At 59.0% G+C, this 26714-nt stretch overlaps 3 protein-coding genes across 12 annotated transcripts; 2 read left to right on the forward strand and 1 right to left on the reverse strand.

Annotated features, from left to right (window-relative positions):
- Positions 1-342: 342 nt before the first annotated feature.
- On the forward strand, positions 343-12469 carry CARD14 (caspase recruitment domain family member 14). 3 transcript variants are annotated; one of them, XM_068913650.1, is made up of 22 exons: positions 343-479; positions 1865-2067; positions 2667-2883; positions 3514-3651; positions 4112-4437; positions 5247-5417; positions 5548-5667; positions 5770-5895; positions 6033-6149; positions 6414-6542; positions 6730-6866; positions 7185-7273; positions 7735-7780; positions 7931-8120; positions 8314-8440; positions 8747-8984; positions 9380-9443; positions 9637-9748; positions 9974-10141; positions 10399-10514; positions 10999-11114; positions 11763-12469. In XM_068913650.1, exons 2-22 carry the CDS (start codon positions 1972-1974, stop codon positions 11968-11970), a joined length of 3051 nt encoding a protein of 1016 aa, XP_068769751.1. In that variant the 5' UTR covers positions 343-479; positions 1865-1971; the 3' UTR covers positions 11971-12469. The 3 variants fall into 3 exon arrangements, with proteins under 3 accessions (XP_068769751.1, XP_068769753.1, XP_068769754.1); XM_068913652.1 differs by having other exon boundaries at positions 11767-12088; XM_068913653.1 differs by lacking the exon at positions 343-479 and having other exon boundaries at positions 1881-2067; positions 11767-12469.
- Positions 12470-12655: 186 nt separating this feature from the next.
- SGSH (N-sulfoglucosamine sulfohydrolase) lies at positions 12656-17484 on the reverse strand. 2 transcript variants are annotated; one of them, XM_068913673.1, is made up of 8 exons: positions 17167-17484; positions 16123-16283; positions 15744-15849; positions 14998-15148; positions 14475-14631; positions 14186-14267; positions 13882-14085; positions 12656-13626 (listed from the first exon to the last, which is right to left on the reverse strand). In XM_068913673.1, the coding sequence occupies exons 3-8, from the start codon at positions 15835-15837 to the stop codon at positions 13067-13069; spliced, it is 1248 nt and encodes a 415-aa protein (XP_068769774.1). In that variant the 5' UTR covers positions 15838-15849; positions 16123-16283; positions 17167-17484; the 3' UTR covers positions 12656-13066. The 2 variants fall into 2 exon arrangements, with proteins under 2 accessions (XP_068769774.1, XP_068769773.1); XM_068913672.1 differs by lacking the exon at positions 17167-17484 and adding an exon at positions 16665-16847.
- On the forward strand, positions 16856-26571 carry SLC26A11 (solute carrier family 26 member 11). 7 transcript variants are annotated; one of them, XM_068913669.1, is made up of 16 exons: positions 16856-17349; positions 17714-17906; positions 18100-18185; positions 19084-19163; positions 20023-20165; positions 20498-20673; positions 20938-21010; positions 21397-21447; positions 22329-22389; positions 22813-22868; positions 23026-23166; positions 23716-23843; positions 24278-24377; positions 24926-25059; positions 25579-25651; positions 25956-26571. In XM_068913669.1, the coding sequence occupies exons 1-16, from the start codon at positions 17152-17154 to the stop codon at positions 26075-26077; spliced, it is 1815 nt and encodes a 604-aa protein (XP_068769770.1). In that variant the 5' UTR covers positions 16856-17151; the 3' UTR covers positions 26078-26571. The 7 variants fall into 7 exon arrangements, with proteins under 7 accessions (XP_068769770.1, XP_068769769.1, XP_068769766.1 ...); XM_068913668.1 differs by having other exon boundaries at positions 16863-17349; positions 24923-25059; XM_068913665.1 differs by having other exon boundaries at positions 16863-17349; positions 25961-26566.
- The last annotated feature ends 143 nt before the right edge of the window (positions 26572-26714 follow it).

The raw sequence follows: 26714 nt of genomic DNA on the forward strand, positions 1-26714 counted from the left end.
GCTAGAGGGGCTGAACCTGTCTGGGTTGGCAGCAGCTCAGCTCTGCGGCCAATGTTGAAGTTCAGTCCTTGTTCCCATTCTCCATGCTCAGCCTCTTGCAGCTGATGGGAGACTTGCAGCAGCTCGTCGCCAAGGAAAGGCTCCGTGCGAGATCCGTGTGCCTCACGTCCTGGAGGAAGCTCAACCCTCCGCCCTCAGCCTACAGCAGGAAATGGTTACCTCTCAGCTCAGTTCCTGTCCTCGTTTGCGGTTCCTCCAAGTTGGATTGCCTCTTATAATGCCTTTTCTGAGCTGGTTGTACAGGGATGCTCTTGCTCAGCTTTTCCAACAACCTTATCTCACTCTTGGCCTTTCTGTGCCTGGGCTGTGTCTTGTCTGCAGCTGAGGCTGGTTGGTGGCATGAAAGGAGGCAGAAGAGGAGGCTGCAGTTTGGACCAGATGCTGAGCTAACAAGGAGAGAGCTCTTCTCTGGGTTTCAGGTGGGTCCTTCTCTCCTTCCTCTGCAAAGAAGCCTCAGGAGCTGCGGCCCTCTACCACGTATGTTTAAAGGCCTGACTTTAATGGAGAATAAGAGGGCCTGGCCCCAGGCTCCATGCAAGTCCCTGCATGCACAGAGGAACAGCTGCTTGAACACACTTCTTTAGCTCATGCTCATGTCTGACCTCGCCATGTGGAGAGCAGAAGTAAAAGTTAGAGCAGGGCTGGTATCTGTGTCGTGCAATCCAGCCTGATGGGGAGCTGCTCCTGGGAGCAAAAGAGATTTGGGGCAGCTGCTATTTCAGGAATGAGGAAACGAAGGGTGGCTCCACAGACACCCCTGTCTGACGCTGAGCGTGAGACCTGAGCACAAGGCTCATGCAAAGGGCTGGTCCTATACTGGCCTGCCAGGTGCACTGGGGTACTGCTGCTCTAGTGCAGGGAAGCAGCCGCATGGTGAGGCCTGGCCTAGGCTCCTTGACATGAGGGATGGAAGGTCCATCAGATCTTGCTTTTCTGCGCTGGGAGTTCTGGCCTCCTCCAGGAGAAGAGGGGCTTTGGTCTTCAGTCTCAGCAGGGCAGTGTCGGTGGCTGCAGTTGCTGGCCCATGCCTCAGTTTGCTAGTTGCTGCCTCTTGAAGGACAGCTCTCTTGGAGTGCAGGAAATGTATGGGCTTGGCAGGCAGCCACCCATCACATTGCATCAGTTCATGACAGGGAATGTAAAACCATTTCAAAGCACCTGTGCTGGGAGCAGAGGGAGGCAGCACATAGCCTCCATGTGCCCTGCCCCACACCATCTGTTTGAGGAGCGCTACACAGCCCGGGAGCACTCATTTCCCAATTGCTGCCAGGAGCTAGCTGGTCATTCACTAGATCTTGGCCCTTACCCTGCTCCTAGTCAAGCCTCTGCAGAACAGGGGAGGAGCAGACACCAGTTCTTCATGTCAGATAGAGATCTGGTGCCTCTGGGCATCAGAGAGCATCGTGGCTTCTTGGCACATTGGTGGGGTGAGGGGTCTTGGGCAAGGAGGTGCTGAGCACCGTCAGGAGGTGCTCATGACAGCATGCAGGGCATGGTTCTGGATGAGCCCCAGGAGACTGGAGGAGTTGGGAGCATTTTTGGATGTATCAGCCATCATGCATCATGCTGAGCACGTGGAGGGCAAGACCGGGTGCGCTGTGGATGTGGTTGGTGCTCTCCAACTTCCCAGGTAGCTTTGAGAGTCACGTCTTCCTCTCTGTGGCCTGAGCAATACAGGGCACATGCCATTCAGGCTCCAGGCAGGGCTGGGCTGGCACGCCTTGGAGGCTGTCATCTGGCAGAGCCTCAGGGCAAGCCCTGGAGTTCAAAGGTTTTTTTTTTTTTTTTATCTATTTCCTTCTAGAGTTTAATCCCTCCTGGACTTTGGGCTGTGGTGGAGATGGAGGAGACGCCGTCAGGACCTTGCCGCGAGCTGCTGTGAGGCAGCAGGAGCTGGCGTGACCCTGCAGGATGGACCCTGCTCCGTGGCTCCAGCAGGCAACGATGTCTGCGGGAGGAGAAGCGACGTGCCAGCCTGACCTACGTGTTCTCTCTCCTGTCTCCCAGGTGTGTGAGGGGCCTCTCCCTTGGCATGGGGTGGCAGAAGGGGGCTGTTCGGAGCCGTGTCCCTGTAACCTCTGAGATGGGACTGGGGTAGGGGGCAGGGCAAGAAGGGCAGGTTCAAGGCTTTCCTTGAAACTTTAGGGGATATTCCTGCTTTTTACTATCAAAGTAACTGTAGTCATTTTTCATTGCACTTCTTTCCTAAATAGAAGTATTTGGGAAGAGCTGTGCGGTCAAAGAGCTGAGAGCCCCGAGCAGAACGTGCAGATGGGGTGATGGGTGAGCACTCGCCCTGTGCTGGCTTCCAGGCAAGGCTGGTCATGACCTGGCAGGAGCTGTCAGTCCTTCACAGGGGTCAGACATGGGATGAGTGTCCCAGGACAAGCTCTGGGGCTATTCAGGCTGCATGACTGTTTGCATGTGTGCACACAGGATTCATTTCACCTGCCCTTGAATTACAGCTGTCTCTGGGACAGAGTGGAGAAGTGCCACAGGGAGGCCCAGAACTGCATGCCTTCATTTTCAATGTAGCTGTCCCAAGAGTTCCCCTCCCCTCTCCTTCTCCTTCTCCACCTAGCTCCCACTGTGCTTTGTCCTGCTAGGCACCTGCCATGGCATCACCATTCCAGGTGGAGGAGCTGCGGGACCTGGACGAGGAGCGGCTTTGGGAGATGCTGGAGGACCACCGCTACCAGCTCGTGCGTACCATCTTCCCAAACCGTCTCACCCCCTACCTGCGCCAGGCCAAGGTGCTGGACCAGCTGGATGAGGAGGAGATTCTGCACAGCCCCCAGTTCACCAACAGCGCTATGAAAGTGGGTGAGTGGGAGACAGGGGCTCCTCCCTGCCCAACCCCCTGCCCTCCACCGTTGTCACTCAGACCTGCTGCAAGTGAGGCAGTTGGTGCATGAAGGGCTGAACTTGTCCATACTTGATCCGCTGGCAGTGCAAGCCCAGTCCTCCCCGTTCCATATGTCAATGGTGCTAAGTGCCAAGGTCTGCACAGTCCCCTCTGCCCTCAGGAACACAGTGGGACCCCTGCCTATCATTGTCTGTACCTACTGCGGCACTGCTGAAGGGCACTGCCCTCTGCCCTGCAGGCGGTATTGGTGCTGCTGGGGGGCTCCTGCTCCCCTGCACTGGCTGGGTCCTCCATTCCTGGGCCAGGCTCGGGGAGGCATCACCTCCTCTGCTGGGCTGTTTGATGCATCTAGGTACTGATGCCCACAAAGGTTTTGGGAGGAATCTGCCCTGTGCAGCCAACTGAGCCCATCCATCTCTCCTGTGTAGAGCTGAGCCAGGGAGCAAGGGATGAAGCCCTGCAGAGTTTGTGTGCTGCAGCTAGAGGCAGCCCCTGGAGCTGGGATTGCACCCTCCCAGAATGTGTGTCCTTAGCCTGCCCTGGTATCCTGGGCTGTTGGGAATCTGCATTCTTCTGCTCTGTCTTAGGTCACATGCTGGATCTCCTGAAAAGTCGTGGGAAGAATGGGGCTCTAGCTTTCCTGGAGAGCCTGAAATTTCACAACCCAGACACCTACACCCTGATCACTGGCCTGGAGTCCTCCATAGACCTCCACAGCTTCAGTGGTGAGATCCTCCAATGCCAGGCAGGCAGCTCCCACAGCTGCTAGCACTATGGCTGGGTTGTGGAGGGACAGGGGTATCCCCATACCACGCAGCCAGGATCCACACAACAACCCTGTATGAGCACTGTATGAGCTTCTCTGCAGGAGTGCATCTCTCTGTTAGATGCTGGACAGTGGTGGGTCTGATGGGGCTGAGCTTGGCCCTGCACCAACCTAAACACACCCTGCCTTAGCATTTACAGATGGGAGCCTTGTCTGTGTCACCTCCCTTGTGCGGGGGGAAGATATGTGCAGGGAGGTGATATCCCCAGGGGAATGGTGGAGCTGTGGCCTGTGGGATGGTGATAAAGTGGCCTGAGCCATGGCCTGCTGGGGGCTCAGTGCCTGTTGGAGATAGCTGAAATGTTTCTGCTTGAGGGCTGCCAGCAGGGCACAGTCCTGAGCTGAGCTTTCCTCTCCAGGTCTCATTGAGAGCTCCAAGCTGACAGAGTGCCTGGCTAAGGCTGTGAACAGCTTGCAGGAGGAGCTGAACCAGGAGAAAAGGCAGCGGGTGGCTCTGCTGCATCACTGCAGCCAGCTCAAGGAAAGTGTGACCCGGCTGGAGGCCCAGAACAGAAGCTTGACAGGCATCCAGGCTGAGTATGACTGCATGAAGAGGGAGGTTAGCACCCACTTTAATGAGGGGCTGAAGCTGAAGGATGAGATGTACAACCTCTCCATGCACTACACCAATGCTCTGAAGGAGAAGGACCTGGCCATCACGCGGTGCCAAGCCCTGCAGGAGGAGGTAGCTGGCATCTTGCATTGCTCAGCCTGTTGCACCAACATGCGGTGGTTGCTGGCTGTGTTGAGCTACTTGCCCCACACCTGGGAGCTCCCTGGCTCACCCATCCTCTTGCCATCAGAGCTTGTGGCTGTAATCTCCTCCTGCAAACACCTCGCTGGCAGGAACTCTCTCTTTTCCCTGCCCTGCAGTGTGCTGCCTGAGACCCTGTGAGGCCAGAACTCCCCTCTGCCCCACATAAATGTGTGGTTGGGCTCTGGAGGGCAGCTGGTAAAACCAAAGCTGCTGATCTGCTGATGGGCAGGGGGAGCGTGGTCAGTGGGTGACTTCCCTGTGCTCCTGGACTAGCCACGTTCTTTTATGGGAGCCTTGCTGGCCTTTGGGACACGAACGCAGAATGAAGCTGGGTGGGAGAGAGGGCTGTGAGGGACATCAGCTCTCCTCAGCCCACTTCCAAGTGACTTTTCAACCAGTTTGTGAAGCTGCGTTCTGTTGAGCAAGTCAGCCCAGATGTGAGTGCTGACATCTCTGTAAGCAGCACTGATGAAAAGCTCAGGAAAATGGGCTAAAAGTACTGGCTCCGAATAGGTTTTCCTCCTCATTATTGTTTTACGAAACTGCAGAGGAGGTGACCAGGTGGGGAAAGGCCAAAAGCCCTGTTTCAGGGGCTGTGCGAGGCTGTGCCACAGGAGTGGGGAACATCCAGTGAATGATGACGGGCCTGCGGCACAGACTGGATTCTTAGTCCGCAGTCGATGCATAGTGCAGCCAGCAGCAGCTGATGGCTGCCTGCATGGCCTGTCCTCTGGCAGCTGTACCTGATGAAGCAGGAGCTGGAGCGAGCCAAGGAGGTGTTGCGCTGTGAGAGGGAGAGGTCTCAGAGAGGCCCTGGCGACCTGCAGCCCCAGGCAGATGAGTTGCTGATGCTGAAGGAGGAAAATGAGAAGCTCAAGTCACTGATGGAGCTGGAGACGTTCAGCCTGGTGAGACACCCTCTGCCCCGCTGGCCCTGCTCCCCGCTGGGATCGGGCTCCAAGGTGGAGAAGTAGCGGGCCATGCTTGGGCTCCATGCGGGGTCTGGCCCCTGCACTGGCTGGCCTGTTTCTCTGGCAGGTGGAGAAGGACATCTTGGAGCAGCACCTGGACGAGGCTCTGGAGGGCAAACAGGAGCTGCTGGACCGCATCCACTCCCTGCGGGAGAGGGCAGCCATGGCTGAGAGTCAGCATAAGCAGGTGAGAGCCCCTGAGGTGCCCTGTTGCGGGACAGGCAGCAGCGGGTCGCAGCTGTGCTTTGGGGGGCTGAGCAGCCGGATAGCTCTCTGTGCTTCCCCACAGTGTCGGGAGGAGAAGGAGCACATGCTGATTGAGTGCCAGAAGGTGAAGGTGGACTGCGAGATCTACAAGGAGAAGATCTGTTCCTTCCAGGCACAGGTGGCCGAGCTGCAGAAGGAGCGAGACCAGGTAGCGGGGAGGGAGTGGGCGCTGCAGTGCAAGTCGCCTGCATCCAGCAGTTCTTGCATCATCCTTCCTGACAGCTGTCCCTCTTCCCTGGGCCTCTATGGCTTGGTCTTGATTGTACCAAGTTTGTCCCTGCCTAGGCGTACAGTGCTCGGGATGCTGCCCATGTTGAGATCTCCCAGAACCTGCTGGAAAAGGACTCGCTTCGCCAGAAGGTGTTTGAGCTTACGGATGAGATCTGTGAGCTGAGGAAGCAGGTGAGAGCCCTGGGCAGAGCAGAGCAGTGCCGGCAGCAGATGAGGCTAAGGGGCTGGGGCCAGGGGTGGTGGTGCTGGGGGTCTCCCAGGGCTAGAAAATTCTCTGGAGTGTGCTCGAGGGATGCTTTGCCCACCCCAGAGCCTCAGTTAACAGGACCTGAAGGCAGTCGGAGTGGGGTGCAAGTGTGCTCAGCACCCATGTGCTCTACAGAGGCACAGTGCTCTCTCCACAGTATCCACTCTTGCTTATTGCTTGCTTGGCAGGTGAGAGGGGATGGAGAGGCTGACCTGGAGCCCAGGGAGGAGGGGCAGAAGAGGAAGCAGAGGCTGGTGAGGATGCATGCCATCTGTCCCATGGATGAGAGCCAGGGCAGCTCCTTCAGCACATCGGAGGTATGGTGGTCCAGCCTGGCCTTCCTCCCACACCCATCCCCACCCTGCTTGGAGAGTCCCTAGAGCTTCCTGTGCAGTGGAGGTGAAGGAAAAGGACCTGGCAGGGGTGAGGCAGGTTTTCCTGGCTATTGGCCATGTAATGCTGGTGTATAGAGGGGAAGGTTTATTATGGCTCTCCTCTTGGCAGCTCTGGTGTGATTTGGGCATGAAGGTGAGCTGTGACTCAGTGGAGAGTTTCCAGTCATGCAGCCCCATCCCACCCTGCAAGAACTCCCTGCAGAAGCGAGCTATGGGGGATTACCTGGAGAGCATCACGTCTGGGAGGTAACTCTGTTCCAGAGCTCTCTTGCTGGGTCACCTTCTGCAGAGCAGGGCAGTTGCAGTGTCCCTGAGATGCTCGTATATCCCCTGTCCAGTCCCATGAGACATGAAGCATGGCAGGACCTGGGACTGCCCATGCTGCAGGACCTAGAAACCATAGTACTGCCTAGAGGTTTCTTAGGCTCACTTTGCTGGGGATACGTCTCAGTCCAGAGGTGACATGCAGGTATGCCCCCAGGCAGCTAGGTGATGCAGGAGAGGCATTTCCCTGCTCAGTCTGTGCTGAACTGCATCATTCCATTTCTCATTTTTCTGGAGCAGCTCCCAGGAGTTCCCAGAGGTGGACATCAGTCTGGGCCTAGCGGAGGTGGAAGAACCCACGCTGGAGTGTGCCATGCGTGAGAAGGATGGTGGGTTTCTCCATTCCCTGTTCGGAGAAGCCTGTCACTTGCCTGGCCTTCATGTTTGCCCCAGACTGTCCCTGGGGCCTGTGTGTTTCCTGGCTCCCTGCTTTGTGGCCCCCTCTCCCCTCCTGACACAGCAGGCATGCAGCGGACTGGTGGGGATACTGCGATCCCAGGCTGGCAGCATAAGTCTGGAGTGGGGCCTGCCAGCCTCATACTGCCAGCACACGGCATTGGGGAAACGGTGCTAGGGTCCTGGGGTTGTATTTGCACCTGGTGTGATGGATGGATGAAATCTGGACCTGCCACCAGTTGTGCACTGGTCTTGCCCACCACTTTCCCTCCCCACAGTGGAGATGGGTCACTTGCTTGTGCAGAGGCGCTGGGGAGGTGGCTGCCTGCTGCCCAGGGCTCCCTGAAACCTCCTTTCCTGTAACCTCCATTGGCAAAGGTGTCCTTTCTTCCAGGTGGCTGCTCCCCACTGCTGGGCTCAGACCCTTCTGCCTCGGATAGGTACGTCATGCTCTGCTAACCTCGGACCTGCAGGTGCTGTGGGGTGCCCAGGGCTCCGTGGCATTGCGCCATAGCAGTGGGCGGAAAGGGGAGGAGAGTTTGCAGAGTGCTTGGTGCTGCTTCCACACTGACAAGCTGCTTCCCTCACAGCTCACCCATGCGTCGTCGGCCAGCTCAGCGGATCCTCAGTCGCATCACTACCATCGCCTTCGAAGGCAATGCCTTGCTGGAGCAGATCAGCATAATTGGGGGGAACCAGACTGGCATCTTTATCCACAAGGTCACCCCCGGCTCAGCTGCTGACGAGGTGTCCTTGTCCCCGGGGAACCAGATCATGGTGGTAAGGGCTCAAGCCCTTCCTACTCTCCCTTCTTGTGGCCAGCCCCCAGGTCCCCTGCACCAAAGTGCAGGCAGTGCCCAGAACAAGTGTCCCACCAGGGCTCACTTGGATGTGGTGCCCTCAAGCATTGTCCAGGTGGAGACCCTTCCTCCAGCAGTCCCTGCTCTGCCATTGTGCTCTGTCTGACCCCCAGGTGGATTATGATGTCCTGGACCCTGATTTCAAAGCTGTCCTGGAGGATGTGACCCTGGAGGAAGCACTCTGGGTCCTAAAGAGAGTGAACGGCTTCTGCTGTCTATCAGTCAGACCCAACATGGAGGGTAAGGCCTTCTCTCTACCCTGCTGCCCTTGGCTCAGACCCCAGGGACATGTCTCCTACCAGGTTACGCTGGGGAGGACAGGAGCTTTGCTCCCTGAGACTTGGCCTGTGCCTGATAGATAGCTCTGCTGCTTTCACAACCCTTACCTGACGGGCGATAGTTGCAGCTTTCCTGGCAACAGCTGTGTCGCCCCTTCCCCTCTGCCCAAACAGCTCCAGCTGCATTCCCGGCCAGACAGCACCCCCATGGTCCCTTCCCACTCCCACCTGCATCCAGCTCCCTGGCACCTCCCCGTTTCCCACCCAGGGTACAACAAGCTGGTGAGTGACCTGGAGAACAAGGTGGCAACCTCAGGCGACTCATTCTACATCCGAGCCAACTTGGCCATAGAATGGCAAGGTGGAGGGCACCTACCCGTGCAATGCAACGACATCCTGCACGTCACAGACACGGTGTTTCAGGGCAGGAGCCAGTGGCATGCCTGCCAGGTGAACCCCTACAACATGAAGGACATGGACACCGGCATCATCCCCAACTACTACCAGTGAGTCCCAGTATAGCAGTCCCAGAGCAGAGCATAGTCCTGTCTCTGGGCGCTGCTGCCCAGGCTGTCGTCTCAGTCCAGCATAGCTGTAGCAGAGGGCTGACTTGGCCCTGCGTGGTCAGGATACCAGGAACAGATGGGGGCAATGTGAGGAGCTCCTCACGGCAGGCTGGGCATTGTTTTCAGCAGGTCTTCATGGTCATGCCATGGCATTGCCATGCGAAAGTTTTCTTCCTCTCTTCCCTTCTCTGCATGCCAGGACAGCTGTGGCCTACAAGGCATTTCTGTAGCCGGACCTGTATGGCTGCAGTAGGATGGGTATGGAGACAGCCCCCTCTCATGTTTCCAATGCCACTTTCTAATACAATTAAACTCCTGCTGCTCTCTGTCTGCAGGGCCCAGCAGCTGCTTATTGCCCTGATCCGGGATATGACCCAACTGACCACGATGGCACGCAAGGTAAGGCAGCCTGGGCCTGCAGAGAGAGGAGTGGGACACTCCCGTCCCTGTCACAGGGAAAGGGCAGGTGGATGCCACCTGGAGAGCTGAGTGCCTGCAGCTGCTGTGAGGCACCCACGGAGCAGATCCATAAAGTGCTGGCTCCAGGGCTACATGTCCTGTGCTGCAACTCAGATACTTCTCTCACCTGCAGCCTTCTGGAGGGCAGCAGAAGCTGGTGCGAGTAGTCAGCACAGAAAAGAGCAAGATCAACCCTCTCTGGTCATCCATCAACTACAGCTCTGGTGGTCCTGACAACCGTGAGGGTGTGTGCACTAGCCAGGGTGGCTGGTGATCCAGATACAGCCCAGACGCCCTGAGCACTGGAAGGGAGCCCAAGGCAGATCCCCTGTAACAGCGTCAGGCTGCTGGGGTGGTACCAGGCTCCCCTGCAGCGTCTTGGGGGGTGCTCAGCTCATTGCTGTGGTGCCCAAGTCAGGCTCAGGTGAGTCTCGCCTAAGGGTCTTGCTCTCCTCTTTGTGCCTGCACAGCTGGCTCCGGCACCCAGGGAGGCGGCTGCTTCACCCTGATGCCCTACACCCTCGTGCGGCCCCACCAGCCAGGCCAGCTGCGTCCCGTCCTCCTTGTGCCCACGCTACTGGGGCGGATCCTGGCCAGCAAGCTGTGCCTCAGCAAGGGCTTTGAGATGTGCCCATCAGGTACAGTGCTGGCATGTTCTCCTGACACGGGGCTGTGCTCATGGGCAGATGAGTATGGTGGGACAGGGATCCTGCTGAAAGGCAGACATGTGCTCTGCTGGCCCCGGCCTCACTGCTGGGGCTCTGGCCACGCTGGGCTCTGGCCTTGCAATCTACTGGTGTTCAGTTTGTCGCCCAGATGCCTTCACGGTGGCAAAGCAAGTTTCAGGGCTGCTGTGCTGGGAGAGTCACTGGTTCCTCGCTCCCTTCTGTCCCAGAGTTGCAGGGAGAAGCCAGCCAAGCTGCCCAGCGCAGAGCTGCCCTCCTGGGGACAGACAGACTGCACAGCCGCTGCATGGTCACTTGCCGGGTGCTGGAGGCACTGGCAGAGAAGGTAGTGGGGGTATGGTGGGGGCAGTGGAGAAGCAGGACAGAAATTGCCCCTTTGGCTTGGAGTATCCCAGAGTGCTAGAACAGGGAGGAACTGTGGGGACAGTGTGTGCACGCACAGGACGGTGCCTGTGCTGCAGGGCTGCGAGGGAGGGGGATAGAAAGGCCCAGACAGAGCTGAGGGGGAGGGGGGGAGGTATCTGCCTCTCATTGCATGAGGACAGGCCATGCAGGCAGAGCACTGAAACCAGGCGCCCATCCATGCTGGCCACCCCTCCATGCAGATGCCAGCACCTGCAGCCCCTGGGGTGCTGCGTGGGAGCAGAGGGAGGGAATGGGTACGTGCAGCTCTTTCTCAGGAGTCCCTGCAGCCCTCGCCTAGGGGTACCCTAGGAGCTCATCCCTGTCCTGGCTGGCTCTGTGCGAGGGCTGCTCCTCACCCTGCACAGGGCTGAGCCTCCCTCTGTGTCTCTCCCTGGCTCCTGAAGAATGTGCATGGCCTGCTGGACATGGGACTGGAGTGTGTGCGGACCCTGCACACCATGGAGATGTATCCCATCCTCCTCCTCCTCTCCATCACAGAGAAGAATGCCAAGAAGCTCAAGTAGGTAGCAGCCCTTGGGGAGGAGCTGGCCTCCAGTGGCTGAGGCCTGACAGTGTCCTGCAGCTGGCACTGAGGATGGGGGTCCATCCATTCCCGAGCAGCACTGCTAGGATGGGCTTGAGCAAAGCTACCCAAGTCATTAGCCTTCATAGTCCATGCAGGCAGCAGAATGGGGAGACTTATGGTGTCACTGGGCTCCTCTGCAGATGGTTATGAGGGAAGTGGATGTCTTAGAGAGCAGTATAACAGGCTCAGAGTAACAGCAAGGATATTAACTGTCCTGGATTAAGCCTCATCCTTCAGTCAGGGGACACCTTGAGCTCTGAAGGATCAGGTGAAAAGCCTTGCCCAAACTTTTGTTATCGTTATGGAAACTCTGGACATCTTGTTGCTGTAGAAATGTCTAATTTGAACTTTTCTGATTTTGACATGCCTGCAAGGCCTCAAAGTGGCTCAGGCATGAGCTCACTGGCAGGGTCACGGATTCCTGTGTCCCTTCAGGAGAAGGAGCCCAGGAGTCCTGCAGCTGCCCCTGCCATCTCCATCATGGACCCGGTGAACTCCCAGCCCCCAGAGCCTCGCCTCACTGCTGCCCCAGTGTGCCAGCGAGGCCGGCTGGTGGCTGTGCAGTTTCCTGCTGTTTTTCAGAAAGGCCCTGCAGCGCCATGGAGCCACAGAGGAGCAGCTGCTGGATGGCGCGCGGAGCGAGGAGGCTCAGCTGGACAAGCTGCCCTGCCTGTACAGCACCATCGCACCCGAGAGCTGGAGCGACCTGGACTCGCTCCTGGGCTGTGTCCGAGCAGCCGTTGCTGATGAGCAAAGGAAGACGGTGTGGATAGCCCAGGACCCGTGCTGAGCCCTGGAGAGGGCTCCGATTTCAGCAAGGATCCTGGGCTGGGTGCAAGGACTGGATGAAGCAAGAGGGTCTCTGCAGCCCTCTGTACATGACCTGCTAACAACCAAGCTAATGCCCAACCTCGCTGCAGCCTGGCCCCCATTAGCAAGGGCCTACCAGTGACTATTCATTTGGGATGGTTTCTGTCTCCTTCCTTGTGTGAGTGGCTGCTAGCTGGCACAGGCCAGGTCAACCATAAGCTGGAAGTGCCTGCTCTGATGGCCTCCTCAGAGACCAGGGTGCGGGTGCTGCTGGAGCTACAGCCCCGCTGCCTGCTCCTGGGGCCCTTCTGCCAGCGCTGGGCCAGCCCTGGGCCCCTCCCTGGAGCTGGCCCAGCTGCGCCTTGTTGTACCAGGTATCCCAGCCTGGTTCACAGTCCTCTGCAGTCCTCAGGCATGCACACTTCAGAAACTCTGTACGTTTTGTATATTTTGCTAAATTAAATCATATTGGTACTGCATGTTGCTGCATGCTTGCTGGTACCTGCTGGCCCCAGATCGCCCGTTTCACCAAGGACGAGCCGGTGCAGAGCTGTCCCCATGCAGAGGGGTTCACATCTGGTGGTGCTCTTCAGAGATGGCAAAGTGGAGCGCTGTAGTGGAGAAATGGATCTGTCAGGAAAATGCTAAACTCCAGGTAAAAGCTGAGACATTCTCCTCCAGTAGCTTTATTGAGAAGTGATTTTACCATTACATTTCTCCTGGCTGGGAATACAGCCAAGGCCCCAGGACAGAGGATCTCTCTCCAGGGCTCCAGGGATAGCCCGTTTTGTGATACAGAAAGCACAGCCTGGGGTGCGACACAGGAATTTGGGACTAGCCTGTTTGGGTTTCTGCACCGTCCCAACCTCGTGCCAGGCAGGCGGGCTGCAGTGCTCTGGCCTGGCTGCAAGGCCACACCAGCTCTAGGCACTGGTATTGAACCTGATGGAAGTGAGCATGGCTGCTCCCTTGGCAGCATGGGCTAAGGACAGGGGAGAGGGCACCAGGCCTGGCAGGTGCCTGGCATCACCCTGTGGCAATGGGTGCTGGAAGGGGTCAGCAAGGCAAAGTAACAGTCACAGTTCATTGTGCAGCGGCTGGCACTGAGGGTTCAGTTTCTCCTCCAGGACAGCATCAGGGGCACACACCCACGGGTCACTGGTGTCCCACTGCCACTTCAAGAGCTGTGTGCGAAGCAGCTCAAAGACTGCGGCATAGCGGGGGTCAGGGGCCAGATTCTGGCTCTCGGTGGGGTCACGGCTGCAGTCAAACAGCTCCCAGCGGTCCCTGTAATAATACTTGTGCAAGCTCTTGTTCCAGTGGGTTGGCTGCCCAGCTCTGGTCCGGTTGAGCAGGTCTTGGAAAGTAGGCGAGATGTAGAAGTCCTGGTCAATGGGAAAGGGCATCCTGTAGTTGAGGTTGTGAATGAGGCGGAATTGCTGATGCTGGATGGCCCGCATGGGATAGTACATGGTCACCTCGTGGTGGCTCTGGCTGCTGAAGGCTGTGGCCCAGGACTGCTCCAGCTCCAGTGCTGGCAGGAGAGATTTTCCAGTAAGCTGCACCCGCTTTCTGCCAAAGATGCTGTAAGTAGGGTAGGAGATGGAGAACCAGTCCAAAATGGTCGGCGTGAGATCTGGAGGAAGAGAAGGGTGAGAGGGGGCTGGCATTCGCAGAAGGAAGCTCAACCCGAAGGAGGTGGAGAAAGGTCCCTGGGATCTGCTATTGCATGGGCTGCAGGTGGCCCGTGTTCCTCCCCTCCTGTTGGGGCAATTTGGGTTGTAGGGAGAGGACCGTGGGTTTTAGCATGGGGAAGGTGGGGGAACAGACTGTGACCCTCAGGCACAGCTCTGCACATCTCTGCTCTCTCCTGGAGAGCACAAGCTCTTACCCAGGAGGCTGGCAAAGGCCTGGCTGACCTGCCCCCAGCGCCCAGTGTGCTCAGGGGACGAGATCAGCAGGGGCTCAGCGGTGCCCGAGTGGTAGAGGTTGGTCCTGCCACTGGGGAAGGGGATGCCGTTGTCAGAGGTGTAGATCACCAACGTGCTGTTGTGGAAGCCAGCACGCTGCAGTTCCTCCAGGACCAGCCCAATGCCTGCACAGAGAGGAGCAGAGTTGAGCCGGTGTGGGAGAGACCTCAGTGTGCACAGGTGTCAGCCTGGACCCAGCGTCCCCCTTCCCCGGCTGCTCCCCACCTTGGTCCATGCGGCCGATGGTTGTGTACTGGGCTGCCAAGTCTGCCCGGGCAGCTGGAGTATCTGGAACAAAGTGAGGGACCTAAACGACACAAGAAAAGAGACATGTGGCAGCCCTGTGGGAACCGCTGGGAAGGGGGTCACAGATACGCCGGGCTGGGCTTCGCCAGCCTTCGCCCTGTAATGCTTGCTGCAGTGAGGAGGGCTAGTGCCAGCCCATGTCCTCCTCTGCTCCGATGGAGGCAGCTCTCACGTGTCACAGCCCCCACACGTCCCTACGGGGTCCCACCTGTACTTCCTCCGGGCTGTAGAGCTGTGGCTTCCAGTCAGGGATCCAGCCCATGCCGCTCTCTCCATTGCCAAATTTCTCGCAAAAGGCCCCATATTGGGGCTGGGAGTGCCCACAGCGATGGGGGTCATGGAAGGCGACGTAGAGGAAGAAAGGCCTAGAAATAGAAAGCGGGGAGGCTGACAGCATGGCGTGGAGGTGGGCATGGTGAGGGAAAGGGCTGCCCAAGCACCCGGACCTTCTCTGGGGTGCAAAGGGATTCAGTGTCCATGTGGACGCTACCCAAAGCCATCGCAGGACTCCCATCAAATCTGGGGTTCTGACTGTGGGGAGACCCAGAAAGAAGAGGTCCTTTCCTCTTTGTGACCAGCTGTGACATGAAGATGTGTCTTCAGCAAAGCTAATTTCCCTGCCACCCAAGAGCTCATGTTCCCTAGTCGGAGACCTTCACCTCTCCCATACCCCACTTGCAGGGTGCTCCAAGGGCATGAGGCAATGCAGGGGGATGTACGGTCCGTCTCACCTCTCATCCTGGCTCTGGAGGAACTTCCGGACAAGAACTTTGATTCGAGTGATGTTTCTCCCAACCTGCAAAACTGAACTGTTCTCCTCTGTGTACGCAAAGTCAAAGGGGTAGACAGCCTCTGGGCCAACATGCTTCTTCCCAATTATCCCTGCAAAGGGCACAGACGCACAGTGTCAGGAGAAAAGAGGTGAGCATGGAGTGGAGCACTGGTTGCTGCTTTTAATCTCCCTTTTCCCTGGGGACTGATGCATCATCTGCTCTAGCACTGGCTGCACACAGGAAATGCTGATGAGCGCGGAAGATGCTTTTGGCAGAGTGGAAGATGCTGTCTTCCACTGGATGACACTGGCGTTTCACTGGATGTTGCTGGCATGCATCTGAGCAGAAACCAGGACCTACGCTGGGACCACTGCCTCAAATTGCAGGTGGGAGTAAGTGCTAGGAGAGCTAAGCAGCCCAAGAAGGAGGTTTGGGTCAAGCAAGAGCCCTGTGTGAACCTGGGAAATGGGAAGGAGAAGGACTCAGAACAAGGGCAGAGGCACAAAGGGAAGGGGAAGCAGCAGGGGAGCAGCAGAGGGGGAAGTGAAATGAAACTCGTGTCATCCCAGAATATGGGCATGTATCTAGTTAGTGGTGTCTAACTCACAGGTCAGTTAGTTGCCAAGCTCTCCTGCCTCATAGGGTTTGATGCGTGGAGGAGAAGGGTTTGCCTGCCTGTTTCACTTGCCCTGGACTCTCTCTACCTGTCCGGATGTGTGCTTGGCTGAGCAGCAGGGGCAGGCTCTGCACACTGTCGAAGGAGTTGAAATGGTGCACGTCCTGGTGCAGCCCGTACATCCCATTCTGGTGCTGCAAACGGGGGAGACAGAAAGGTTGGGTGATGCCTGCCAGCCTGGCCCCAAAACCAGCCCAACTCTGCCAGTGTACAGGGTGGCACAAAGCATGCGTGCTGTGGCTGCAATGCCAGGCAGCAGCTTGGGAGGCAGGTCCCAGAGGGGAGGGCAGGGGGCTGGGTGTGGGAGAACAGGGAACGTGCAGGGATCACCAGGTCCTGCGCGTGTGCCGCAAGGACGCAGGCTCTGCGGTGGCCCTTGCCCACCCCGCGCGTCCAGGTGGCCCTACCTGGGGTAAGCCGGTCAGGATGCTGGCCCGGCTGGGGGAGCAGCTGCTGACGGAGGTGAAGGCGTTCTGGAAGACAACACTGCGCCGGGCCAGCGCGTCCAGGTTGGGTGTCTGGATGGCTGAATTGTTGTACGCACCGCTCTCAAAGCCACCATCGTCCGCTGCAGAGGGGAAAAGGTGAGTGGGGTTGAGCTCATGTGGACAGGGTCTGACCTGCCGACGGGTGGGGGGGTAGTATCTCTAACTCTGCAGGGGACACGAACAACGCTGCGGGCTGAGGAGCATCCTCGGGGCAGAGGGTTTTGCCCTCTCTTGCAATAAACCTGGGCTTGGGCCCTGCTGCAGGCCATGGTGCCCTGAGCCCCACGCTCACGGGCAGGGGCTGCAGCAGCACTCCGGGGGCTCATCCCTCCCCGGCCCAAGGGGTGCAGGCGGGGGGAAAAAAAAATTGCCCTGGTGCCGCACTCCCGCTCTTGCCGCCTGCCCCGGGCTCGGGCCGGGGCCGGGACCCCCGGGCCGCCCGAGCCGGCGGCCGCACTCACCCAGGAGCAGCAGCACGTTGCGGGCCGGGGCCCCGTCGAGCCGCAGCAGCAGCGGCAGCAGCGGCAGCAGCGGCAGCGCCCAGGGCCGCATCGCGCGCCGCCGCCGCCGCCCTCCGGGGCCGCCGCTGCCGGGAAGCGGCCGGGGCTCGGCGGCTCCGGCTCCTCCTCTGCCCCGTCACATGAGCCGGCCCGGGCGGAGCCGCCGGATGCGCCTGGCGCCGTCGGGAAGGAGCCCGGGAGCGGCGGTTAGTCGGGCACCCGGCGCCCGCAGCCGGTGCCCGGCCCCGGGCTGCCCGCTGCGCCGCGCCCGGCCCCCGGGGACCTCCGTCCCCAAGGTACCGGCGAGCCCGGAGCAGAGCAGGGGTGGACGCTGCCCGAGCCACCTTTGCGGGAGGCAGGTTCAGCCCGCCCTGTCCCGGCAATCCCGGCAGGGAGCTCGGCCCCGCCGTGAAACGCCGCTGAGCCCCGCGCCCTGCCCCGAGCAGCCATGCCAGCGCCGGACCCGCAGGACGCCGGGCGATGCTGCTCTCGTCGCACGGTCCAGAAAAGGCTCCCTATCCTCAGCTGGCTTCCGCGGTACTCTCTGGCCTGGCTGCAGCTCGACTTGATCGCTGGAGCGACCGTGGGCCTGACGGTCGTACCGCAGGCGCTGGCGTATGCCGAGGTGGCCGGCCTGCCTGTGCAGGTGGGTTGCAGTGCCCTGCGGCAGCCCCCAGCTCGGCGTCTTGCACGGACGCAGCCGCTCCCTGTTGCAGCGGTAGAAATGCGGGATGGCTGCGTGCGGCCTGGTGTTACTGCAGGGAAGGCAGGGGCGCTAGACAGGAGCGTGTGGGAGGGTTGGACGGGTTGGGAGGCCAGAGGCTGATCGCAGGCAGTCACGCGTTTTCTGGAACAGGAAGCCACGGATGCAACGTGTTTGCTTAGGACTGACTGCGGGCTCTGGCAGGATCTCGAAGTAGCACAGCCCTCTCTCCGTCCAGCCTCCTGGAAGTGCCTGGCTCTGAGTTTCCCAGCTCGTGGTGCTAAATGCTCCTTTTGCCCCCATGCAGTATGGCCTCTATTCTTCCTTCATGGGCTGCTTTGTCTACTGCTTCCTGGGAACTGCCAAAGATGTGACGCTGGGTCCCACTGCCATCATGTCGCTGCTTGTCTCTTCTTACGCGTTCCATGATCCCGTCTATGCCGTCCTGCTCGCCTTCCTGTCGGGCTGCATCCAGCTGGCCATGGGGCTCCTACGTCTCGGTGAGATGCTCTTGCTTTGTATGGTCGTGTTTTTAGGATGTTGCTTATCCTGTAACTGTTCCCTCTCCTCCCTTGTGCTCTCTGAGACTCTGGGGTTGTCCTGCTAACGTATGTGACAGCTCTGTGCGTGCAAACACCCTGCACTCCCTACATCGGCCTGCAGGCAATTTACTGCCATCCCTGTCCCATGCAGGTTTTCTTCTGGACTTTATATCCTGCCCAGTCATTAAAGGGTTCACTTCAGCTGCTTCAATCACCATTAGCTTCAACCAGGTCAAGGTAGGATCTGCTGATCTGCTCTGAAGTCCTTGCTCACTGGATGAGAGTGTTGTGGAACCAGGATGTTTAGTGCTGGGCTGGGCAGGCGGGTCCCACTGCCAGGGCTTCTGGTGGGCCCTGTCCCCTGAGCGCCTGCCCTCTGAAACACACCCTCCTCCCTGGCGATAGCCAGGAGCGAGAGATGGCAGCAATCAGGACATCTAGTGGAACCACGAAGCACGTTTGATTTGGCCACTCGATGGAGGTGTTGGGTGACTCTTTCCGGCCTGCTGAGATTGGCTGCGAGGCTTGGTGGGTTCAGGGCTCCACCAGTCCCTTGCTGGTGTCTCAGGGGTCTGAAGCATTCGGGCTCTTCTGGAGCAGCAATGCTTCCTTTGTGGTTAACCAAAATCAGACAGGCTTAGGGGCATGGCGTGAGGCTTTGCGAGAAACCAGAGGACCGATATTGGCTAATGGCTGTGGTTGCAGCTAGTGTTTCTGCAAGGAAGCCGGGAGCTTGCTGCTGCTGCTTCCCAGCAACATGCAAGGAGATATCGGGCTGGGTGGGCTGGGGGTGAGACAAAGATCCCAAACAACTGCTTACTGGGAGGTTGTGTGTAAGCAGGATGGGGTGGAGGCAGGCTCAAGGTCAGAGAGCTGCGGAAAAAATTAGAGCTAGGGAACCTCTGAGGTCTCCCTGCATAGGGCTACGCAGGGAGAGGTCCTTTCCTGAAGGCTGCGTGAGGGAATGCGATATAGTCCCTGATGAACCTTCCCAGCTAGCAGACGGCAAAGACCTTGTGGGTGCCAGGGCCCTTGGGGAGGGGCATCGCCGAGCTTCTGTGCTTCTGGCTGTCCCTCCAGGGCACTGGGAGCTAGGACTGTGTGGGGTTTCCTGAGGCTTTGTCTTTTTGCGCAGAACATCCTGGGACTGCAGGGAATCCCTCGGCAGTTTTTCCTGCAGGTGTATCAAACGCTGAGGAGGATCGGGGAGACCAGGTCAGTGTCTGTCCCTGCACCTTCCCTGCTCCATTCCCCTCCTGCAGGCGCAGGGGCCATTGCTGCTTTGCTACAACTGTCTCTTGGGTCACACCAGGCTCCTTGGACCAATTTCTCGGTCTCTGCTTAGTGCTGCTGCACGAGAACACATTCTCTGTCCTTTCCATCTGTGCTGGAAATTTGAAGATGGGGGAGTACGTGGGCTCCCAAGTTGCTAGAAGGGGAGAGGTGGGGCACACTTGTCCTATTTTCTGCTCCCGCTTAGGTAAATCAGATTTTGCCAGTCCAAAAGCACATCCTTGAGACCATCTGTGTGTAGCATCCCCTCCTCCAATTTGTGACAGTCCAAGAGGGGAGCTCGATGATTCCTGCACCTCCCTGCCCTCTCCCCTGTTAGCGGCACCCATGGCTCTGGGGCTGCGCCGCAGCCCCAGGTTCCTCGCATAGCCCAGTAACCTGCAGTTTTGGCCTCAACACGAGTGGCAAAAAACCTGCACTTTGCAGCTGGGAGGGGCTGCAATGGGAGGGGGAAGACATGTTTGTCCCACATAACCTGAGTGGGAAGCAGATCCTGCCACGTGGATCCTGCCTGGTCCTTTTCCATTTTTTATGAAGAGGCAGTCCACAAACCCATCAGCATCCTGCAACTAGCTGGAGAAGACCCTCTTTTCCCTCTTCTGCTGCCTCCCAGCAAGGTGATTTTGCCAGTGGTGCACAGGGGCCACCAGGATCCCTGAGAGCTGGGCTGCTCCCTGTCTAGCATGGGTATACGTTCTTCCTTCCTCGCGCGAGCCGTTGCAGTGGCTCTCCCTGTGCACTGCAACACGTTTGGGTTGGCATCGATCTGACCTGTTTGCAGGGCTGGGGACGCCATCCTTGGGCTGGTCTGCCTGGTGGCACTTACAGGGCTCGGGGCAATGAAGAGTCGCCTCCCCAGAGCTCCCAGTGTGGAGCCGCTGTCCACCAGGGTCAGTTATCTCATCGTCTGGATCTCTGCCACGGGTGCGTTGGCCTTTCTCTGCCCTTTCTCCTTCCAATGGCAGTCCTTCCTGTGGTCTCAGCCTCTTTTGGAGCAGAGGAAGAGGGGAGACCTGCAAAGAGGAAGAGATAGCCTAGATCTGATTGAGGTTGGCAGGAGCTGAATCCTAGAGGTGGGTTGGGGAGGATAAAATCATCTGGATGGTCCTGCCACTGTGCATGCCCTTTTCTAAGGCTAGAAAGGCTCCAACCCCACTCCCCTTCCCCCCAGCCTGGGTACCTACCTCCTCTGGTCCCTCCTGCTACCTTGGGGCTCATGGCAATGTTTCACCATAGGTATCTTCTCTCCACTGTAGCGCGTAATGCCCTCGTGGTCCTGTTTGCTGGCCTGGTTGCTTACTCCTTCCAGGTGATGGGCTCTCAGCCGTTCACGCTCACTGGGAAGATCCCCCAAGGACTTCCTGCGTTCCAACTGCCGCTGTTTTCTGAGGTCGCCCCCAATGGCACTGTCCCCTTCAGCAGGATGGTACAGGTGGGTGCTACCAGGCTGGCTGGAGAAGGCTGGACTCCCCCGGGGATTACTTTCTTGTTGCTCAGTGCCATCTTAAATACCTGAGCAAACCTGAGTGCAAAAGAGTTCCTCCTGGGAAGGGGCAGCTCCTCCTTTCAGCTCTGATGCTCGGTCGGAGGGGGGAAAGGGCTGTGCAGTGTCGTGGGAAGCACTGCAGAGCATCCTGTCAGCACTTGCATTCGTTGGCTTTTCTCTTGCGACATTCACCTTGTCCTTCCCTCCCAGGACATGGGAGCCGGACTGGCCGTGGTCCCGCTCATGGGCCTGCTGGAGACCATTGCGATTGCCAAGGCTTTTGGTATGGCTGTGTCAGGATCCCTGCGCCTTCGCTCACAGGAGGGGTCTCGGAAGGGGCCGGGGGGTTGCTGCTCACAAGGAGGCAGTGGAAGGGAGGGCCAGGGGCTGCCCTTGCTAAGCCGGGCTCGTAGTGTGGGGTGGCAGAAGTGGTCCCTGGGGAGCGCTGCTGGGGGGACGCCCTATGGGCCCCTCCCCTGGCAAGGCAGTTCCCGCATACCTGAACGGGAAGTGGGCATGGGGGTCCCCCTCGCTGTCTCGGGTCTGCTCCCCCGCCCTGGTGGGGGTGCTGGGAAGGGGCCCCCAGGCTGTCCCTCCGCTCCAGGGCACGTTGGGCTGGGCTGGGCCTGTACAAAGCTCTGGGCCATGACGGCTGTCTCCTTCTTTCAGCCTCACAGAACGATTACAGGATTGACCCCAACCAAGAGCTACTGGCTATGGGTGAGAGGCTGCTCGGAGCGGGGCGAGGGGAGGCTCTCTGGGACGGTGCAGTGGGAATCCGGCCCGAGAGCAGCTGGGTCCCTTCTAGCCCTTTCCCAGCAGGAACTGGAAACCAGCCCCTGGGTGCTGCATGGAGGGGGCCTGTGCTTGTCCCCTCGGGTCACTGTGCTCAGGGACCTTCTCTGTGTGTGAAGGGACTCTTCAAGCAGGACGTGCAAAGCTCAAATGAACAAGCAGTTATAGACACACAAAAGATACCTGGGATTTAACAAGCTCCTAGGTGAAGCCTTAGTTTGTCTGCCACCTCAATAAGGTACCTGCAGAATTTTTCTGCTCAGGCAGGAGGAGAGCGGTTGGTCCCTGCTCCCAGGAACACGTCCTTCGTGGTGCTGAGTCGCTGTGTGCTGCTCTCTCTTTTTCCCTTTAGGACTTTATATCTTTCCATAATGGTGTTTATCCTTCTCAGCTATTGGTGATTCCCATCTCAACAGTCCTACCTCTATCTGAAGTTTTAGCTCTCTTATCCCCCCGGCTCCCCTCCACAGCCTTTTGCCCAGCTTAGCCATTTCCGCAGTAGTCTGAGCCCAGCTCGCGTGGCCGGACGGACTCAGCTCTGCCAGGGAAGGCGAGGCGGGAGCGAAGCGCGATAAAAGGCAGTGCGAGCAGCGACCTCTCCAGCAAGGAGGTGGGATGCTGCGTGGCCCAGCCAGGTCAGGATCAGGGGTAGGCACAGTCCAGCAAGTCCATAGTGACGAGGCAGGTCGGCGGCCAAGCTGGCGGGTCTGGGAGGAGGTGACAGCAGGGAGACAGGCTGCTCTCCCAGCCGCCGGGCAGTGCCACTGGCTGCTATGTCCACAGCCCTTCTCCTTCCCCCACCGCAGGCATCACCAACATCCTGGGCTCTTTCGTCTCATCGTACCCTGTCACAGGCAGCTTCGGGCGGTGAGTAGCAGGCTCTGGAGTGGAGGCTTGGGCTGCAGGACCCTTGTTGGGGTGTGCGGCGAGGGGGTGCTGGAAGATCTCGGGAGCAGGGTTGCATGGACCCTGGGGTGTCCCTGCACTAGTGTCCAAGTCCCCATTTTCCCCCAATGGCTTCTGAGCTGCACACGGGTCACCTGGCTGCCTGCCCTCTCGCCTTCGCTTCTCGGGTCCTCCGCGGTCCCTCTGGAGGCCAGCAGCCTTGGCTGTGCTCATGTTTCTCCCCAACAGGGTCTGAACAGGCGTGATTTTCCCTGCCCACAATGCAGTGTGTGCCCGGGTGGGACCTGGGTCTCTGGGCTGCAGGTCAGAGGGACCACGAGTCCCGTGCAGCCCCCGCACCTGCCGTGCCACAGCCTGGGACGGCGCCTTCGCTTTGTGTTTCAGGACAGCGGTGAATGCGCAGACGGGTGTGTGCACCCCCGCGGGCGGGCTCGTCACAGGTAGAGGCTGCGCCGCCTCCCCGTACTCCCTTTTGGGCAGCCCTGCAGACCTCCGTGCCCAGCACCAGTGTCCCGCTCCCCCGCGGGCACCCAGGGAGCGTGCAGGGGGAGAGGGTGCCCGGCCGGGGCGGCTCACGCGCTCCCCGTCTCCCTGCAGGGGCCCTGGTCCTGCTCTCGCTGGCCTACCTGACCTCCTTCTTCTACTACATCCCCAAAGCGGCGCTGGCTGCCGTCATCATCTGTGCTGTGGTTCCGATGTTCGACGCTGGGATCTTCAGGACACTGTGGCGGGTTAAGAGTAAGGGCTGGAGCCCGGGGCTGTTGAATCCCCTGTGTGCGTCGGCTCTCCGTGCGGAGCAGTCACCCTGTGCAAGGGCGGATGAGGGATGTTGTAGCCTCTTGGGGCCGCCAGTGGGAATTCTGACTGCTGTTCCCCAGGGACACGTGTCCACCTGGGTGCCAGGCAAGCGGGGAAGATTTGGCCAATACCCTAGAAGTACCACAGCCCTTTCCCTTTCCAGGGGGCTGTGAGTAGCCAGCAGCTCTGGCCTGGGATTTCTCCCTTGCTGATCCAAGCTCAGGCTAGAAGGGCTCTGCCCTTACTCCAGTGACTCTCCCGTCCTCAGCTGTGATGGCCTTGGGTTCTGTGGGCCCAGATTTGAGGCCTGAAGCACCAGAAGTTAGGATTTTGCATCAGCCCTGGCAGTTCCTCCCACATTGCCCTTTGCTCTTCCCTCTGCTGAGTTACAAACCAGGCACGCAGGGATTTTCCGACACAGGCACAACCCTGAAGGGCCCTGCGGCATGAGGACAAGGTCAACCCAGGACTGGGCTCTCTCTCTTGCAGGGCTGGACCTTGTGCCCCTGTCCGTGACGTTCCTGCTCTGCTTCTGGGAGGTCCAGTACGGCATTGTGGCCGGGGTGCTGGTCTCAGGGGTTCTCCTGCTCTACCCCATTGCCAGGCCCCCAATAAAGGTGGGCTTCACCTTGCCGTGGATGCACTGGGGCCAGCTGCGCTTGCCAAGGAGTGGGGAGTTGGGAGAGGGCTCCCTGTGAGCAGCAGATACCGGGAGAGCTGGGGCGCAGGATATTTTTTCTGTCCTGCTTCTGCCCTATCCCAGTTTGCCATCGGGGCAGTGCAGGGACTCATTTCAAGGAGCATGAAGCAATGACAATCCAGGAAGCTAGGAGATGGAGAGAGGCGTTGCTTTCCCTGTTTGTGCTGGGCGTTTGCAGGAGGGGAGTTTCCACGAGGAATGGGGGCTCCAGCATGTTCCCCTCCAGCAGGAAGGACGATAGTTTGCTTTGTCACACATGCAATTTCCCCTGCTTGGGGAAGATCACAGCCTGTCCTGTGTCCTTCATCCCTCCTTGTGACATGCCACCCTCTGCTCTGGGGTCTTGCACAGGTATCTGACCGGGGAGAGCTCCTCGTGCAGCCTGGGAGCAGCCTGCATTTCCCAGCCATTGAGTACCTGCGGGACACTGTGTGCAGACACGCTCTGGCAGGTACAGCTCCTGCTTCCTGGCCTGTCGGCTTGGCCTGGTATCCTGTAACCCTGTGCCCACCTGCATCACTTCTGTAGGGGGTGAAAAGCGCTGGTCTCGCTGCTGCAGACTACAGATATAAGCAGGGACAGAGCAGCTTCCTGTAGTGGGGACCAGCCCCTGGTTCCTGCCGTGCTCCCAAGACCCCTTCTGTTCTCACCCCCTCCAGCCATGGCTGCTCCTGAGCCACCTCCTGGGAGCTCACCAGCTTGCTGGAGCTGCAGCTCTTTGCAAGCAGAGGTTGGGGAAAGTTAAAGAGGGACTTTGGGATGTTTTGGGCTTTATGTCCAAGTTTATCTCCCTCTAGCATGATCTGGCTCTATGGGAGCAGATTTCTTGTGCGTGCTTTGGCTGGTTAAGGATGGGATATGCAATGGCCCAGCTGAAGTCAAATGCAGCTTTTGAGCTGCCTGATCCCACAGGACTGAGTCCTGCTTAAAGAGCTGTATCCCTGGGATGGTTCATTCTGGGCTCATCAGGGAAACGACCGCATGCTCTTCTTCCAGCAGCGTCTTCACCATGCTCCGTCATCCTGGACTGCCGCCACATCAGCAGCATTGATTACACGGTGGTGGTGGGGCTGGCAGATCTGCTGCAGGAGCTGCGCAAGGAAGGCCTCTCCCTGGCCTTCTGCGACCTGCAGGTATGTGGGCGGCAGAAAGCTGCCGCAGGGCTGACCAGGACCATGCTGTTGTCCTGCTGCTTCCCATCATGCCAGGCATCAGCCATGTTCTCTAGAGGAAGGGTTCCTGCAGATGAACCCAGCCAAATTGCCTTCCTCTGCACCAGTGGCTGCATTGCACTTGCAGAGAGCCTTTGGGTTGCACCAGCCAGCAGGGCCCTGGTGAGAGCTGCTCCCATCTCACATGCGAAGATGCAGTGTGGGGAAGGCCAGGGCCCAGCATGGCTGTAGGCTGGCTGCTCGTGGCCTACCCATAGGATATAGCTGCCTCTCTTTTAGTAGCACCTTCATCTCAGAGAGGGGAGGCTGCAGCATGGGAGTCCAGCTGCAGGATGCTAAGCGGTGGGGAAGGATTGCATCACTCATGGGCTGGACTTGCATGCCTCTGCCCTGGGCTGTCTGCAGGACTTCCAGCCTCTGGAGAGATGGAAATCTGTCAGGACCATGCTTATCCCAGCCTGTTGATTTCTCTTTTTTCAGGAAAACGTTCTCCAAGTCTTGCTGTCTGCAGACTTAGAAGAATTCCAGCATTTCACCAGCTGGCAGGAGGCAGGTGAGGCCTTGTGCCCCCCGGGGCGGGAAAGGCAGCTGCTTCGTGGCTGCGATCCCCAAGGCTGCTGCCTGGGGGCTGCTGCTGAAGGCGGGTCTGGAAGACGAGTCTGGGAGCCAAACCTTCGGCCCCAAAGGCCGTAGGATGGACAGCAGCGGGTGGTCCGGGGCTTGGTTCCCAGGCAGGTTTCTGCTTCCTCGGAGCTGGAATTCAGCCTCTGGAGAGCAGAGAGCACCGTGGTGCCGACGGGCGCGCGGTGCGCTTTGGCTTAAGTGTCTCTCTTCTGCTCTTCCCGCTTCCTCCTCAGAGCAGCGCGGCAAAGCGGAGCTGGGGAGCAGCCGGGCCGCGCTGCTCCCCTGCGCCGAGAGCTCGCCACGGGCCTCGGGGCGCATCCAGCCGGGCGCCTTCGCAGGGGTCGCGTCTCGCTGAAGCAGGGCCGTTTCCGGTTGCCCCGGCGGGTGGAAGTCCTGCCCTGCTGTGGGTAATTTTAGCGTGCTCCAAAGCGGTGCTACGTTGTGAGCCCAAGAGAACCGGCCTCTCCCAGCTCGGCTCCTCGTTTCTCCGTCGCTGTCTGCTGGGGCCCACGCCGCACCGCGCACCGAGCCGTGCCGCGGGCCAGTCCCCGGCGCGCAGGGCCTGCTGTGGAGCCGGCGCGCCGCCAAACCTCGGCTGTGCCGGCGGCCGCGTGCCCTCGCCTGGCACCCGAGGGGAAGGTGCCCCAGCAGCAGGTTGTGCTGGCCGTTGGCCGCGCGGTGCAGCGGGTGCGCGTGGCGATGCTGGTGCTGAACAGCAGGGCCCGGGGCCCAGAGTTCACGGGAAAGAAGTTTTCCTGAACGAAAGGTGCCTGACATCCCCCGTAAGGAGGTTTTCTTTCCAAGGCAGAGTTCTGCGTAGTCTGCAAAATAAAACAGTAATTACAAATGATTGAGCTTGATCTCCGCCTGCCTTTGGGGAAAGCTTTTTCTTCCTGTGTGGTAAGGTGTGACTAAGCTCTAATTTCTGGTCACGGGTGAGCACTAAGCAAGGAAAAGAAACTGAAACCAGGGTGCAGCATGAACTCTTGTGG

Source organism: Struthio camelus, chromosome 19, assembly GCF_040807025.1.
Source record: "Struthio camelus isolate bStrCam1 chromosome 19, bStrCam1.hap1, whole genome shotgun sequence".
Classification (NCBI taxonomy): domain Eukaryota; kingdom Metazoa; phylum Chordata; class Aves; order Struthioniformes; family Struthionidae; genus Struthio; species Struthio camelus.

What these genes read in the sequence shown, in the direction of transcription:
- SGSH (XM_068913672.1), bottom strand. Translation starts at nt 16,755, where the DNA reads ATGCGGCCCTGGGCGCTGCCGCTGCTGCCGCTGCTGCCGCTGCTGCTG. An exon ending in ACAGCCCGGAGGAAGTACAG is followed by an intron (nt 14,268 to 14,474) that starts GTGGGACCCCGT and finishes TGTGTCGTTTAG; the next exon opens with GTCCCTCACTTTGTTCCAGA. An exon ending in CATCGGCCGCATGGACCAAG is followed by an intron (nt 14,086 to 14,185) that starts GTGGGGAGCAGC and finishes CTCTCTGTGCAG; the next exon opens with GCATTGGGCTGGTCCTGGAG.
- SLC26A11 (XM_068913664.1), top strand. Translation starts at nt 17,152, where the DNA reads ATGCCAGCGCCGGACCCGCAGGACGCCGGGCGATGCTGCTCTCGTCGC. An exon ending in CCAAGAGCTACTGGCTATGG is followed by an intron (nt 21,448 to 22,328) that starts GTGAGAGGCTGC and finishes CCCCCACCGCAG; the next exon opens with GCATCACCAACATCCTGGGC. An exon ending in CACCAGCTGGCAGGAGGCAG is followed by an intron (nt 25,652 to 25,960) that starts GTGAGGCCTTGT and finishes TCCTCAGAGCAG; the next exon opens with CGCGGCAAAGCGGAGCTGGG.
- CARD14 (XM_068913650.1), top strand. Translation starts at nt 1,972, where the DNA reads ATGGACCCTGCTCCGTGGCTCCAGCAGGCAACGATGTCTGCGGGAGGA. An exon ending in CTGAGAGTCAGCATAAGCAG is followed by an intron (nt 5,668 to 5,769) that starts GTGAGAGCCCCT and finishes GCTTCCCCACAG; the next exon opens with TGTCGGGAGGAGAAGGAGCA. An exon ending in GCTCCTTCAGCACATCGGAG is followed by an intron (nt 6,543 to 6,729) that starts GTATGGTGGTCC and finishes TCCTCTTGGCAG; the next exon opens with CTCTGGTGTGATTTGGGCAT.